General features: G+C 34.4%; 2 protein-coding genes across 2 annotated transcripts; one reads left to right on the top strand and one right to left on the bottom strand.

Annotated features, from left to right (window-relative positions):
- Positions 1 to 475: 475 nt before the first annotated feature.
- On the bottom strand, positions 476 to 5695 carry LOC123709601 (mitotic checkpoint protein BUB3). Its single transcript, XM_045661034.1, has 5 exons — positions 5349 to 5695; positions 5042 to 5266; positions 4642 to 4912; positions 4234 to 4366; positions 476 to 3955 (listed from the first exon to the last, which is right to left on the bottom strand). The coding sequence occupies exons 1-5, from the start codon at positions 5559 to 5561 to the stop codon at positions 3799 to 3801; spliced, it is 999 nt and encodes a 332-aa protein (XP_045516990.1). The 5' UTR covers positions 5562 to 5695; the 3' UTR covers positions 476 to 3798.
- Positions 5696 to 6406: 711 nt separating this feature from the next.
- On the top strand, positions 6407 to 13827 carry LOC123710399 (brefeldin A-inhibited guanine nucleotide-exchange protein 1). Its single transcript, XM_045662262.1, has 3 exons — positions 6407 to 6783; positions 7312 to 12185; positions 13503 to 13827. The coding sequence occupies exons 1-3, from the start codon at positions 6660 to 6662 to the stop codon at positions 13641 to 13643; spliced, it is 5139 nt and encodes a 1712-aa protein (XP_045518218.1). The 5' UTR covers positions 6407 to 6659; the 3' UTR covers positions 13644 to 13827.
- The last annotated feature ends 13 nt before the right edge of the window (positions 13828 to 13840 follow it).

Genomic DNA, 13840 nt, shown 5'->3' with positions numbered 1-13840 from the left:
AGCCAGACGTAGGCACTCTCTTTGACTGTTAAATTGTATTCATTCGGTATATAGCAATTAGCACGTCATTATTTCGCTCATATTCTATTGTAACACGCGAATGGTAAATATTGAGTAAATCAATAAACCTCTATTATTTAAAGCATGCCGTTGACCAAGGAACCGTACAGTATGATTATTGAATGGTAATATTTGCGACAAGTTATTCGATAATATCCTTTTGAGTTTTTTTTAAAGTTACATCGTAAAACAACTCGATCGAAAATCGAAGTTAATTAACATGGGAAATATTTGAATCTTATGAAAATGTATGTAAACCAATTCAGCAGATCTTGTCATTAATCTTTTATAACATTTCAGGTTGTTAGGCACAAAAAAACATTATTGTTAAGTATAGTGCTGGAATTATTGACGTGTCAGGTGCTGTATATTATTGAAAACAAGGAATAAATGAAATCATAACATGAAATTTATATTATTTTATTCCAACTTATACCTTAAATACAAACATCTGTCTCAGTAAGTAGTCACAGTCAATCCCATTTACAAATTATTACTAGGTATGAATAGGTCCCAAGTCCAAGAACTCAAGTCTTGCTTGCTTTTAATCTCTTTTTGGCAAATTGTGTTTATGCAAAGAGAAAACTACTATATTTCAAGGAGTGCAAATAGATTGTATTTTTTTTATAAATACGTAAGTTTAAATTAAAGATCGACAATTTGTTACATATTGAAATCGTTTTATACGCAGTTTAAATTTTTAACTGTGTATGTTTGTATATTATGGATCGCTTTATTGATTGATTTCCTCATAATAGTCAAATGCAAATTAAAAATTACGGAAATGAAGTAAATGTTGGCACTGGAAGTATGCGTGAACAATGATACAAGTCGCTAAAAATGTGGATCTCAAATAGGGTAAGGTTGAAGTATAGATATGTAATTACGCACACACGATCGGTGTTGTTGAGGATTGACGAGAAATATTTAAATTAGGACTATTTTAAGATCACCTGAGGTACCTTAAATTATCACACTTTATTCAAACAAATCTTATTTAAAAAACTTTTAATTTTTCAAAGTAGGCGAAAACAAGAATAATTTTTGTAGTATAATTCGGTCAATCATTAGCAAATTGTTCTAACAACCAATCTTTAATAAATAGACCAAGCGTCCTTTAAAACTTTACATCTTGTAAATCTTCTCCTTTTGGATGTCAGTTACGAACGAACAAAAAACTAGTTTTGAAGATTTATGAGAGCTCCTATAATCAGTTTCTCTCACAAATTGTTGATCTATCAGCCTATTTCCAAATTTTCTAGTACTGCTTTCAATGCTTTGAAAAAAGTTTAGTCTAGAATTCGATCAGTACATGTATAATACAAGAGCCGTGGGCAGAAGTCAGTTACGAACGAACAAAAAACTAGTTTTGAAGATTTATGAGAGCTCCTATAATCAGTTTCTCTCACAAATTGTTGATCTATCAGCCTATTTCCAAATTTTCTAGTACTGCTTTCAATGCTTTGAAAAAAGTTTAGTCTAGAATTCGATCAGTACATGTATAATACAAGAGCCGTGGGCAGAAGTCAGTTACGAACGAACAAAAAACTAGTTTTGAAGATTTATGAGAGCTCCTATAATCAGTTTCTCTCACAAATTGTTGATCTATCAGCCTATTTCCAAATTTTCTAGTACTGCTTTCAATGCTTTGAAAAAAGTTTAGTCTAGAATTCGATCAGTACATGTATAATACAAGAGCCGTGGGCAGAAGTCAGTTACGAACGAACAAAAAACTAGTTTTGAAGATTTATGAGAGCTCCTATAATCAGTTTCTCTCACAAATTGTTGATCTATCAGCCTATTTCCAAATTTTCTAGTACTGCTTTCAATGCTTTGAAAAAAGTTTAGTCTAGAATTCGATCAGTACATGTATAATACAAGAGCCGTGGGCAGAAGTCAGTTACGAACGAACAAAAAACTAGTTTTGAAGATTTATGAGAGCTCCTATAATCAGTTTCTCTCACAAATTGTTGATCTATCAGCCTATTTCCAAATTTTCTAGTACTGCTTTCAATGCTTTGAAAAAAGTTTAGTCTAGAATTCGATCAGTACATGTATAATACAAGAGCCGTGGGCAGAAGTCAGTTACGAACGAACAAAAAACTAGTTTTGAAGATTTATGAGAGCTCCTATAATCAGTTTCTCTCACAAATTGTTGATCTATCAGCCTATTTCCAAATTTTCTAGTACTGCTTTCAATGCTTTGAAAAAAGTTTAGTCTAGAATTCGATCAGTACATGTATAATACAAGAGCCGTGGGCAGAAGTCAGTTACGAACGAACAAAAAACTAGTTTTGAAGATTTATGAGAGCTCCTATAATCAGTTTCTCTCACAAATTGTTGATCTATCAGCCTATTTCCAAATTTTCTAGTACTGCTTTCAATGCTTTGAAAAAAGTTTAGTCTAGAATTCGATCAGTACATGTATAATACAAGAGCCGTGGGCAGAAGTCAGTTACGAACGAACAAAAAACTAGTTTTGAAGATTTATGAGAGCTCCTATAATCAGTTTCTCTCACAAATTGTTGATCTATCAGCCTATTTCCAAATTTTCTAGTACTGCTTTCAATGCTTTGAAAAAAGTTTAGTCTAGAATTCGATCAGTACATGTATAATACAAGAGCCGTGGGCAGAAGTCAGTTACGAACGAACAAAAAACTAGTTTTGAAGATTTATGAGAGCTCCTTTAATCAGTTTCTCTCACAAATTGTTGATCTATCAGCCTATTTCCAAATTTTCTAGTACTGCTTTCAATGCTTTGAAAAAAGTTTAGTCTAGAATTCGATCAGTACATGTATAATACAAGAGCCGTGGGCAGAAGTCAGTTACGAACGAACAAAAAACTAGTTTTGAAGATTTATGAGAGCTCCTATAATCAGTTTCTCTCACAAATTGTTGATCTATCAGCCTATTTCCAAATTTTCTAGTACTGCTTTCAATGCTTTGAAAAAAGTTTAGTCTAGAATTCGATCAGTACATGTATAATACAAGAGCCGTGGGCAGAAGTCAGTTACGAACGAACAAAAAACTAGTTTTGAAGATTTATGAGAGCTCCTATAATCAGTTTCTCTCACAAATTGTTGATCTATCAGCCTATTTCCAAATTTTCTAGTACTGCTTTCAATGCTTTGAAAAAAGTTTAGTCTAGAATTCGATCAGTACATGTATAATACAAGAGCCGTGGGCAGAAGTCAGTTACGAACGAACAAAAAACTAGTTTTGAAGATTTATGAGAGCTCCTATAATCAGTTTCTCTCACAAATTGTTGATCAATCAGCCTATTTCCAAATTTTCTAGTACTGCTTTCAATACTTTGAAAAAAGTTTAGTCTAGAATTCGATCAGTACATGTATAATACAGAACAGTTGCGTTAGCTATAAACATTTCATCAATTAATTAATTATATTATATACAAAACATTTATTCAAACAATCTAAAGGAAAATATTTGAGATTACAATAAAAAAAATGCTCAGCAATAAAAACGTGGAACGGTCCATAGAAAACACAGCCAGCAATTTTTAAATCCTTCTTTTAATTAAATTTAAATTAAAACTGATATTATTTTTAATTTTATTACTATGCAAAATATTTAGCAAGTTCTCCACGGGCTTTAAGAATCAGTCCAGACATCTTAATTTAACTATTTGGTTGTGGATTTAGAATGCATAGAGGGAAACACTCTAATACTCTCCGAGTATTCAGTATGCCCTAAATCCAGGCCACTTTAAATACACTTTCATTTAGGTTTTGTCTCTTGGTCTGTGACATATCGGATATAGATTGTGTCATCTGGTTTCGGATCCTCAGCTTCCGTCTCGTCTAATTGGGAGCAGGCAATAGCTAATGCTGAACCATCATGAGAGAAACATAGAGAGGACACTGCTGTGTTGTATCTGAAAATTACATTAGTTCATAACAAATTGTCCCATTTATTGCTCTACTTCATATATTTATAGTATTTAACTTGGAGGACCAAAGTATTAAGGACGATTATTGTCGTCTTTTAACTGTAATCAGATGAATATAGCAATTATGAATAATCTCTTCCAGGCTATATTGTTTAGATTTAATTAAATGTATTAATTACTTTTAATACTATGATGTGAATAGCATAATCAATCTTTTTTGATCCATTGGTTATAACTACCTTATAAAAAAAAATTATATGTACCTGTGAAATTGACACAATCGCTTTTTATTGAAACCATCCCAAATATTAACATAACCATCGGATCCACCAGTTGCAAATGTGTTGTAAACAGAGTGAAAACTAATTGCATTCACTGGGTATATTTTTTCTACACCTGTTAAATTGAAAAAAACAAAATTATTTTAAAATACATATTTTAGATTCTAAAAAATCTAATTTAATACTAAATCATTTAACAATAAGTTTTATCATTAGTTACGCAAGTCAATCACATAAAAACTAAAAGATTATACAAGTACATTAAATAATTAAAAATTTGCTGAACAAACAAACTATTGTGATATGGAGCTTACATACTATTTGAAAATTGAAATTTCAACCATTTTGTTAAACTAAACATGCCATCAATGAGAATTATATTTATTTTACCTGATTCTTTTATTCTATGACATTTAAATGCATATTTCTTTTTTTGAACTTCAGGATTGCTGTCCAAGTACTCAACAGCCACTCTACCCTCAATAGAACTCAGGACATAGCCCTGCTTGTTTGGAAATACTCTTATACAACGGGTTTGATATTTAAGTGACGATTCTCTCCTCTGATTAACATGACCCATGTTACGCACATCCCATACAAAAATCTTCCGCCCGGATGTTCCAACTACAAATTTCTCCCCTACAATACTCATAGTATAAACCTGAAAAAATTATCATGTTTGTTAATTTTAAAAGCTTAACAAAAATTCCAAGCATACAACTTTTTATTTTTATCTTACATCATACCAAACATTTAGCTATGATCTTATTTCTTTAGCAAGCACACATACCCTTTCATTGCCTTGATTGTATGTTCCTACACAATTAGGCACTCTGCTATCCCACATTTTGACAGTTCCATCCCAGCTTCCAGTTAACACGGCGTTCACTTCTGCAGCAAACTCCACACAACGTATAGCACCCTTATGGTCACCTAATACAGTTTCTGTAGTGGCGTTTAAATCGTACATTTTTAACGTCTGATCTAAGCCACCACTGTAAGAATGTACAGCATCCTAAAATATACAAGTTATCATAATAAACTGAAATAAACGAAGCTACAGATAGTGAGGTTATTAATAATGAAATGTTACGTACCCTAAAACAAACATCCAGTACGGGTAGTTCATGATTGTACTTGTGTCTTTCAATATTAGCAGATACATCATAGAGCCTAACAGAACAGTCCCAAGAAGACACAAGGAGAAACTGATTAGATTTCGGTGCAAACTTAACACTTGATATAGCGTCCTCCGGGAGACTTTTTAATTTAAATTCCGTGCGGGATTCTGCAACCCGCGTGACAGTCATTGTGGAAGCAATTTTGATAAATTATAATAAATCAACCTAAAATCCAATGAAAGGCAGCTAACAAAATATTAATTTCATGAAAACAAAATTAGTTTTCGTTGATTATTGAATTTATGGAACCACCATAGAATAAAATTGTGGTACACCGATTTAGTAGAGGTAAAAATGATAACAGATTACCACAGAGTAAAATATACCAATAAAAAATATAAATGTATGTATGTATGTGTGGACTCAGTTTCCGCACTTAGACGCTCAATAGGTCCATTGTGCGTAAAGTCCTGGCTAACTAAGCCAGCCTCACTCCTTCCAAAAGCACAGAACTTCACAGGGCACTTCGCAGGCTTCTTCTTTGCGCTGAAACAGCCTCTGCACAGGGGGCTGTCTGACGCGCCTCGGACATAAAGATTCTTTAAAGTTTATTATGGAGACTATGGCCCGTAATTGTCCCTATCATTGTTTTGGATGATATATTATCCTTGAACATTATCAATAATGGACGTATAAAAAGATTATGGGGTAAAAAAATAGGAATTGAGATTAATGGGTGACATTTAATGAAGTCAATATTAATTAACAGATTGATGAGCATTAAGTTTCGAGCAGTATGTCAAATGTAAAACGTTTTTGACATTAGTTTATCACGCACAACTATATGTATGATAATAATATCCTAAATCTACCTATATGTTGACGTCATAATAATAATAATTATTTTTAGTATAATGATTGTAGACTGTATAATATTGCCAGGAGAATCAAAGACTACAATATAACATAGGTGGAATCTGAGTGGCATATGTTCAATATATTATGACATTCACGGTAACATGACAATCCAAAGTATTTGACATGTTTGTGATGAGGTGTGAAGTGTCACGAAATCCTTAGGCAAAAAGGTCGTAATTTATATTCGCATTAAATTTTACTCGAATGGAAACGCGAAAAATTTAATTCAGAGTATTGTTATGAGCGTTGTGAATGTGCGTTATTCATATAATTAGTACTTCTATAAAAATAAACTTTAAATGATCAAGCAATCAGGTTTAGTGCAACTCGGCTCCCATTAGTACGAATGGAGTAGTTATTGCAATAACGATGCAAACCAACCTCAAGACTAAAGAAATGTTTATAGTCAGGGCTTTAGAAAAGATTTTGGCTGATAAGGACATAAAACGCTCCTACCATAGTCAGCTGAAAAAGTCCTGCGAAGTCGCTCTTGGTAAGGTTTCTTCCATCTTGGCGTATCGCAGCTTGTTTTCCGCTGTTACTATTTATTGTATTATATATATTAGTAAAATTAAATCAAGTTTTAACTCGATAGGTGTACGAAAAGTAAGTGTATTGTTGACCTTGAACAGAAAACAAGAGGTATCCCCACTTGTTTTCTGATGATAAGATTATCAGAATTTCTCAATAAACTTTAATTATACGTTATTGCGATACAACCATAACTTCTTGAAATTTTGTAATATTTTTTGCAAAAAAGAACATTATCTAATAATTTGGTTGGGTAACAGTATACTGTTACAGGTTAAATTATATTAATAATTTTGTTTACATAACAAGATAAGTAGCTTACTTGTGCATTTATTTTCCAATATTCTAACATGAAGTGAGAGTGATCACAATGATAAAAAATTGTTTTGTATTTCCTATTTTACCATTTGGTACGAAAATTAAAATAACTGTCAGAGACATTTACTCATTTTTAAATTATTAGTGTTTTTAATATAAATAATTGTTTCAGAGGAAATAAAAGCCGAGTTAAAAAATGGTGGTCAAGCAGAAACATCAGAAAGTCCTATATCGGGCACATTACCATTACCTAAAAATGATGCATCCAATGTTATCACAGCAGAAAAATATTTCTTACCATTTGAACTAGCATGCCAGAGTAAAGCATCTCGAATAGTTGTGACTGCTTTGGATTGTCTTCAGAAGTTAATTGCTTATGGTCATTTGACTGGAAACATTCCAGACTCAACTACACCAAGAAAACTCCTTATTGATAGAATCGTTGAAACTATTTGTAGCTGCTTTAATGGCCCACAAACAGATGAAGGTGTGCAACTGCAAATTATTAAGGCCCTACTAACAGTTATTACAAGTCAACATGTTGAAGTTCATGAGGGCACAGTGCTTCTTGCTGTTAGAACTTGTTATAACATATACTTGGCTAGTAAAAACCTTATCAATCAAACTACAGCCAGAGCCACTCTTACCCAAATGCTTAATGTTATATTTACAAAAATGGAAAATCAGGCACTTGAAGCAGAGAATAATATTAATCAATCTAGTGATGTATGTCACAAAATTCCTAATGGCAATATAGTCTCAGATGAATCGAATCATGTGTCTAGTGAAGAAAACAAAGACGCACGCAACACAGAAGAGGTTATTGATGATGTTGTAGAAGCCAAGCTAATTGCACGGCAAATTGTTGACTCGGTAATTGATAATGCTATATCAATTGCAACAAAAAAGAAGACAGAAGGAAATGTTGAAAATATTCCGGATAATAATGAAATCCCATCTGATACTCAAGATAGTCACAGTGTATCACAAGACAGTCTTGGGCAAATTCAAAGCGAAACCCCCATCCCTAGAATACCATCACAAGAAAGTGTTGATGTAATTTCAGAGAATGATAATTCTGTTACTGCAAAATTCACTCATGTTTTGCAAAAAGATGCATTCTTAGTTTTCAGAGCTTTATGCAAATTATCTATGAAACCACTGCCTGAAGGCACACCAGACCCTAAATCACATGAGCTAAGATCTAAGATTTTGTCCTTACATCTTCTTCTTTCTATCCTTCAGAATGCAGGTCCAGTATTTAGAAATAATGAAATGTTTATAACAGCAATTAAACAGTATCTCTGTGTAGCTTTATCTAAAAACGGAGTTAGTTCTGTGCCTGAAGTTTTTGAACTTTCTTTGGCTATCTTCTTAGCTTTACTTCAGAACTTCAAGGTTCACTTAAAGAAGCAAATTGAAGTTTTCTTCAAGGAGATTTTTATGAACATCTTAGAGACAACTAGCTCCACTTTTGAACATAAATGGATGGTTATTCAAGCCTTGACAAGGATTTGTGGAGATGCTCAAAGTGTTGTTGACATTTATGTCAACTATGATTGTGACTTGTCAGCTGCAAACTTATTCCAACGATTGGTGAATGATGTATCAAAAATTGCACAAGGTAGACAAGCAGTTGAACTTGGTGCCACTCCAAATCAAGAAAAATCCATGAGAATAAGAGGTCTAGAATGCCTTGTTTCAATACTAAAATGTATGGTTGAATGGAGCAAAGAGTTGTATATTAATCCAAACATGCAGACAACTCTTGGTGAGAGACCTGTGAGGGAGGAGTCTGACCATCAAAGTATTAAGTCTCATGGGGGTTCTAGTGTTAGTTTAATTTCTACTGGGTCAAGTAACATTGGAAATAGAGAAACTTTAGACTCTCCTGAACAGTTTGAAGTGTTGAAACAGCAAAAAGAGGTGTGGGAGACTGGAATTGATTTATTCAACCGAAAACCAAAAAAAGGTGTAGCATTTTTGCAGGACCAAACTTTACTGGGAACATCCATAAAAGAAATAGCAGAGTGGTTACTGACCGATGAAAGACTTGATAAGACCTTTATTGGAGAATACTTAGGGGAAAATGATGATCATTCAAAAGAAGTAATGTATGCTTATGTTGACTCAATGAACTTCGCTAATATGGACATTGTAGCTGCTTTACGATATTTTCTAGAAGGCTTTAGGTTGCCAGGAGAAGCCCAGAAAATTGATAGATTAATGGAAAAATTTGCTGCACGGTATTGTGAATGTAACCCAACAAACACTCTTTTTACAAGTGCAGATACAGTTTATGTATTAGCATTTTCCATTATAATGCTAACAACTGATTTGCATTCGCCACAAGTAAAGACTAAAATGACTAAAGAACAATACATCAAGCTAAATAGTGGTATTAGTGACAACAATGATTTACCTCGTGAATATCTATCTCAAATATATGATGAAATAGCTGGCCATGAAATTAAAATGAAGAACACCTCAAAACCTGGGAAGCATATGTTTACCAATGAAAAGAAGCGTAAATTCACTTGGAACATGGAGATGGAACAAATATCTACTGCTGCTAAAAACTTAATGGAATCAGTGTCACATGTTCAGACACCTTTCACTACAGCCAAGCATGTGGAGCATGTGCGACCTATGTTCAAAATGGCATGGACACCATTTTTAGCCGCATTCTCAGTGGGATTACAGGATTGTGATGACCCTGAAATAGCATCATTATGTTTAGATGGCATCAGATGTGCGGTAAGAATTGCTTGTATATTCCACATGTCACTGGAAAGGGATGCATATGTGCAGGCGTTAGCGCGTTTTACACTACTAACAGCCAATTCCCCCATTACAGAAATGAAAGCTAAGAATATTGATACAATAAAAACTTTGATAACAGTGGCGCACACTGATGGCAACTACCTTGGATCTAGTTGGTTGGACGTGGTCAAATGCATTTCACAATTAGAGCTCGCACAGCTAATCGGTACTGGGGTGCGGCCCCAGTTTCTCTCAGGGTCTGGAATAAAACCTCAACCTGATGCATTAAAATTTAGTTTGATGGCATTAGACCCCAGCGTAAAAGAACATATTGGAGAAACAAGTTCTCAGAGTGTTGTAGTCGCTGTCGACAGAATATTTACAGGATCAACCAGACTGGATGGTGACGCTATTGTTGATTTTGTAAAAGCCCTTTGCCAAGTATCTCTTGATGAGTTAAGCCATCCGTCTAATCCTCGTATGTTTTCTCTGCAAAAAATAGTGGAGATTTCATACTACAACATGGGGCGTATCAGGCTCCAATGGTCTCGTATTTGGCAAGTGCTTGGCGATCATTTCAATAAAGTAGGATGCAGTAGTAACGAAGATATAGCTTTCTTCGCGGTTGACTCCTTGAGACAATTGTCCATGAAGTTTATAGAGAAAGGTGAATTTGCTAACTTCAAATTCCAAAAGGACTTCCTTCGTCCTTTCGAACATATAATGAAAAAGAATAGCTCACCAACTATCAGAGATATGGTGGTTCGCTGTATCGCACAGATGGTTAATTCACAAGCACCAAACATAAAATCTGGATGGAAAAATATATTTTCAGTATTTCACTTAGCAGCCAGTGATCAGGACGAATCAATCGTTGATCTAGCATTCCAAACGACTGGAAAAATTATTACAGACTTATACGAAAAACAATTTCCAGCCATGATTGACTCATTCCAAGATGCTGTTAAATGTCTGTCAGAGTTTGCCTGTAATGCTAAGTTTCCAGATACATCGATGGAAGCTATTAGACTGGTTAGATCTTGTGCGAGTGCCGTAGGTGCGTCTCCACATTTGTTCGCGGAGCACGCTGGCCTGGAAGGAGAACCTGGGGCCCCAGAAGAGGATAGAGTCTGGTTGAGAGGATGGTTCCCTCTACTGTTCTCACTTTCGTGTGTTGTGAGTCGCTGTAAGCTTGATGTACGAACAAGAGGACTTACTGTCCTCTTTGAAATTATAAAAACGCATGGTGATGCATTCCGTCCCCATTGGTGGAGAGATCTATTTAATATATTATTCAGAATATTTGACAATATGAAGTTGCCTGAACATCAATTAGAGAAGAACGAATGGATGACTACAACATGTAACCACGCGTTGTACGCCATAGTGGATGTATTTACACAATATTTCGACATTCTAGGCTCCTTATTGTTAGAGCAGCTGTATGCTCAACTACATTGGTGCGTTCAACAGGATAATGAACAACTTGCCAGATCGGGTACGAATTGCTTAGAAAATCTAGTCATATCGAACGGAACGAAGTTCACCGAGGACACATGGAGCAAAACGTGTCAAATTATGCTGGATATATTTAATAGTACCCTTCCTACTTCATTGCTGACTTGGAAACCTGAAGAGAACGAAGATGGAGAGATCCAGCACGTGCGGCATGGTATTCTCAAAAAGCCACAAGGGGGTGACGAAATTAAATCATCGAATCGCGTCTTTAACAGCCTTCTCATAAAGTGTGTCGTACAGTTGGAACTCATTCAAACTATTGACAATATCGTGTTTTATCCTGCGACCTCAAGAAAAGAAGACGCAGAGACTTTAGCCCTAGCAGCGGCCGAATTGACGGGTGGACATCCGGGAACCGAGCAAGAATGTCAAAGAGAAGAGCAAGGCATGTATAGACTGCTAAGCTCGCCACACTTACTACGTCTGGTAGAATGTCTTATGTGCAGTCATCGGTTCGCGAAGACATTCAATACTAATAATGTGCAAAGAAATGTGTTGTGGAAAGCGAACTTCAAGGGTTCAGTGAAACCTAATATGTTGAAACAGGAGACGCAGTCGCTAGCGTGTGTATTGCGGATACTATTTAAAATGTATAGCGACGAGACCCGGCGGAGTCATTGGCCTGCGGTACAGAACAGTCTTATAACTATATGTTGTGAGGCCTTGGAGTACTTTGCGGGACTTAATAACGAAGCCCATCGGGATGCCTGGACCTCCATCCTTCTTCTCATTCTCACCCGGATATTAAAGATGCCAGATGAAAGAGTAAGTTTGTTTTTCTTACTTAATATGTAAATAAATATTGTTGCCTCCTCTTAATTCACAAGTTAGTTGTGTCATCGTTATTAACAACTAAATGGTTAACTTACTCTTAAACATTTACTTGAACAACCTTGTACTTATATAAAAAAAATGGAAAGTAATTACAAAAATCATTTATAAAACCGTTTGTAATCCGAGTATATTTCCCATAAAATATTGTCAAAGGAAATTCTAAATATGGAAACGGGAAAATATTTTAATAATTTTAAACATGGCTCATTATTGCGACTGATGTTATAATTACTTATTCAAGACACGTTTTCGGCATTGACCTACAGACATAATGTATCATATGTAGATATACCTAGCCTAGCTTATTTCGCATATGGGTAAGCTAGGCAGCGACTCAACTAGTATATACCTACTCTTGGTGTAATTGATAGACATACCTACATAAATGACAGAACGTAACATTAAATAATAATCAATCTAATTTTGTCACATCTTTAATTAAACAAGTATCTACTCAATATATCAACATATGATTAGATTAAATGTTTGTCATGTTATCGTGAATAAATATTAACTAAGTCCCGGCAGTAAAATTGATCAGCTTTGTACATTTGTGTTCTGTATTTTTCGTTAAAAAAATCGTTCATAACTCCCAATTTATTATATATCGTCGAAAATTAACGAAGATGTTATTTATTCGTCGTAAGGTGCAGGTGTACTGTCTTATTAAGATTCAAGTCTATTAGCACTGAAATATGAAGCATTACAGCGATACTATATGATAAGATTAATTATATGAAATGTGATTGGAATCAAATTTTTGTCATTCAGTGTGATCCCTAATAAAATCAGACGACCAATAAATGTCGTAGCTCAGTTCAACCGTTCGTCAGATATATCATAATTTTTAGATATCATTTAATAGACAACTCTGATTAAGGTTTAAATAAGATTAATTACACATTTTTTTTATAGATATGAAATAAATATGAAACTATATTACATTGTATATTTATGTTTCATCGATCACTTAACATTATTAGTAAATTTCGTGACACAAGTTTAGCCTTCGCGTGTAGCTTTAACCTGTAAGGCTGGTTACCTAATGACCTTTTACACAAAGAAAACGCTTGTAGTTTACGTTACCTATTATGTATTTATGTAATCATAAACAAAAGGTTAAACACTTTGGTTTACTTTACAAGAATTTCCCGGGATCATTCTGATTAAAGAACTATTTAGATGAAGGTGAATACCCTAGTCCTTGAATACTGCTGCGAAAACTAATAAATGCGTAATGATTTTCAGTTTGCGGCGCACGTGTCAAATTACTACCCCCTGCTGTGCGAGATCACCTGCTTCGATCTGAAGCCGGAGCTTCGGTCAGTTCTTCGACGGGTCTTTATACGAATCGGGCCAGTCTTTAATATAATATCCAACACGCAATAAATTGATTTACATATTTAATAACAAATGGCCTTATAGTTTCATAGGTTAACATGACTTCGTTTTTAAGTGGTGCAGTCATTTATAAAAACTATACTCGCCTAACTATATTAGGTCCGAGTTAATAAGAGATTGGTTATTTCATAATTTTTTAATTCAATCAGTGACAGCAATCAGTACTTCAGTAGTATTAAAAGCGA

This window comes from Pieris brassicae, chromosome 5 (assembly GCF_905147105.1).
Source record: "Pieris brassicae chromosome 5, ilPieBrab1.1, whole genome shotgun sequence".
In the NCBI taxonomy this organism is placed as follows: domain Eukaryota; kingdom Metazoa; phylum Arthropoda; class Insecta; order Lepidoptera; family Pieridae; genus Pieris; species Pieris brassicae.
The sequence above is the reverse complement of the archived record's forward strand: the minus strand, read 5'-3'. Positions and strand labels throughout refer to the sequence as shown.

What these genes read in the sequence shown, in the direction of transcription:
- LOC123710399 (XM_045662262.1), top strand. Translation starts at nt 6,660, where the DNA reads ATGCAAACCAACCTCAAGACTAAAGAAATGTTTATAGTCAGGGCTTTA. An exon ending in GTCCTGCGAAGTCGCTCTTG is followed by an intron (nt 6,784 to 7,311) that starts GTAAGGTTTCTT and finishes TAATTGTTTCAG; the next exon opens with AGGAAATAAAAGCCGAGTTA. An exon ending in TAAAGATGCCAGATGAAAGA is followed by an intron (nt 12,186 to 13,502) that starts GTAAGTTTGTTT and finishes AATGATTTTCAG; the next exon opens with TTTGCGGCGCACGTGTCAAA.
- LOC123709601 (XM_045661034.1), bottom strand. Translation starts at nt 5,561, where the DNA reads ATGACTGTCACGCGGGTTGCAGAATCCCGCACGGAATTTAAATTAAAA. An exon ending in TCATAGAATAAAAGAATCAG is followed by an intron (nt 4,367 to 4,641) that starts GTAAAATAAATA and finishes TCAATTTAACAG; the next exon opens with GTGTAGAAAAAATATACCCA. An exon ending in CGATTGTGTCAATTTCACAG is followed by an intron (nt 3,956 to 4,233) that starts GTACATATAATT and finishes TGTAATTTTCAG; the next exon opens with ATACAACACAGCAGTGTCCT.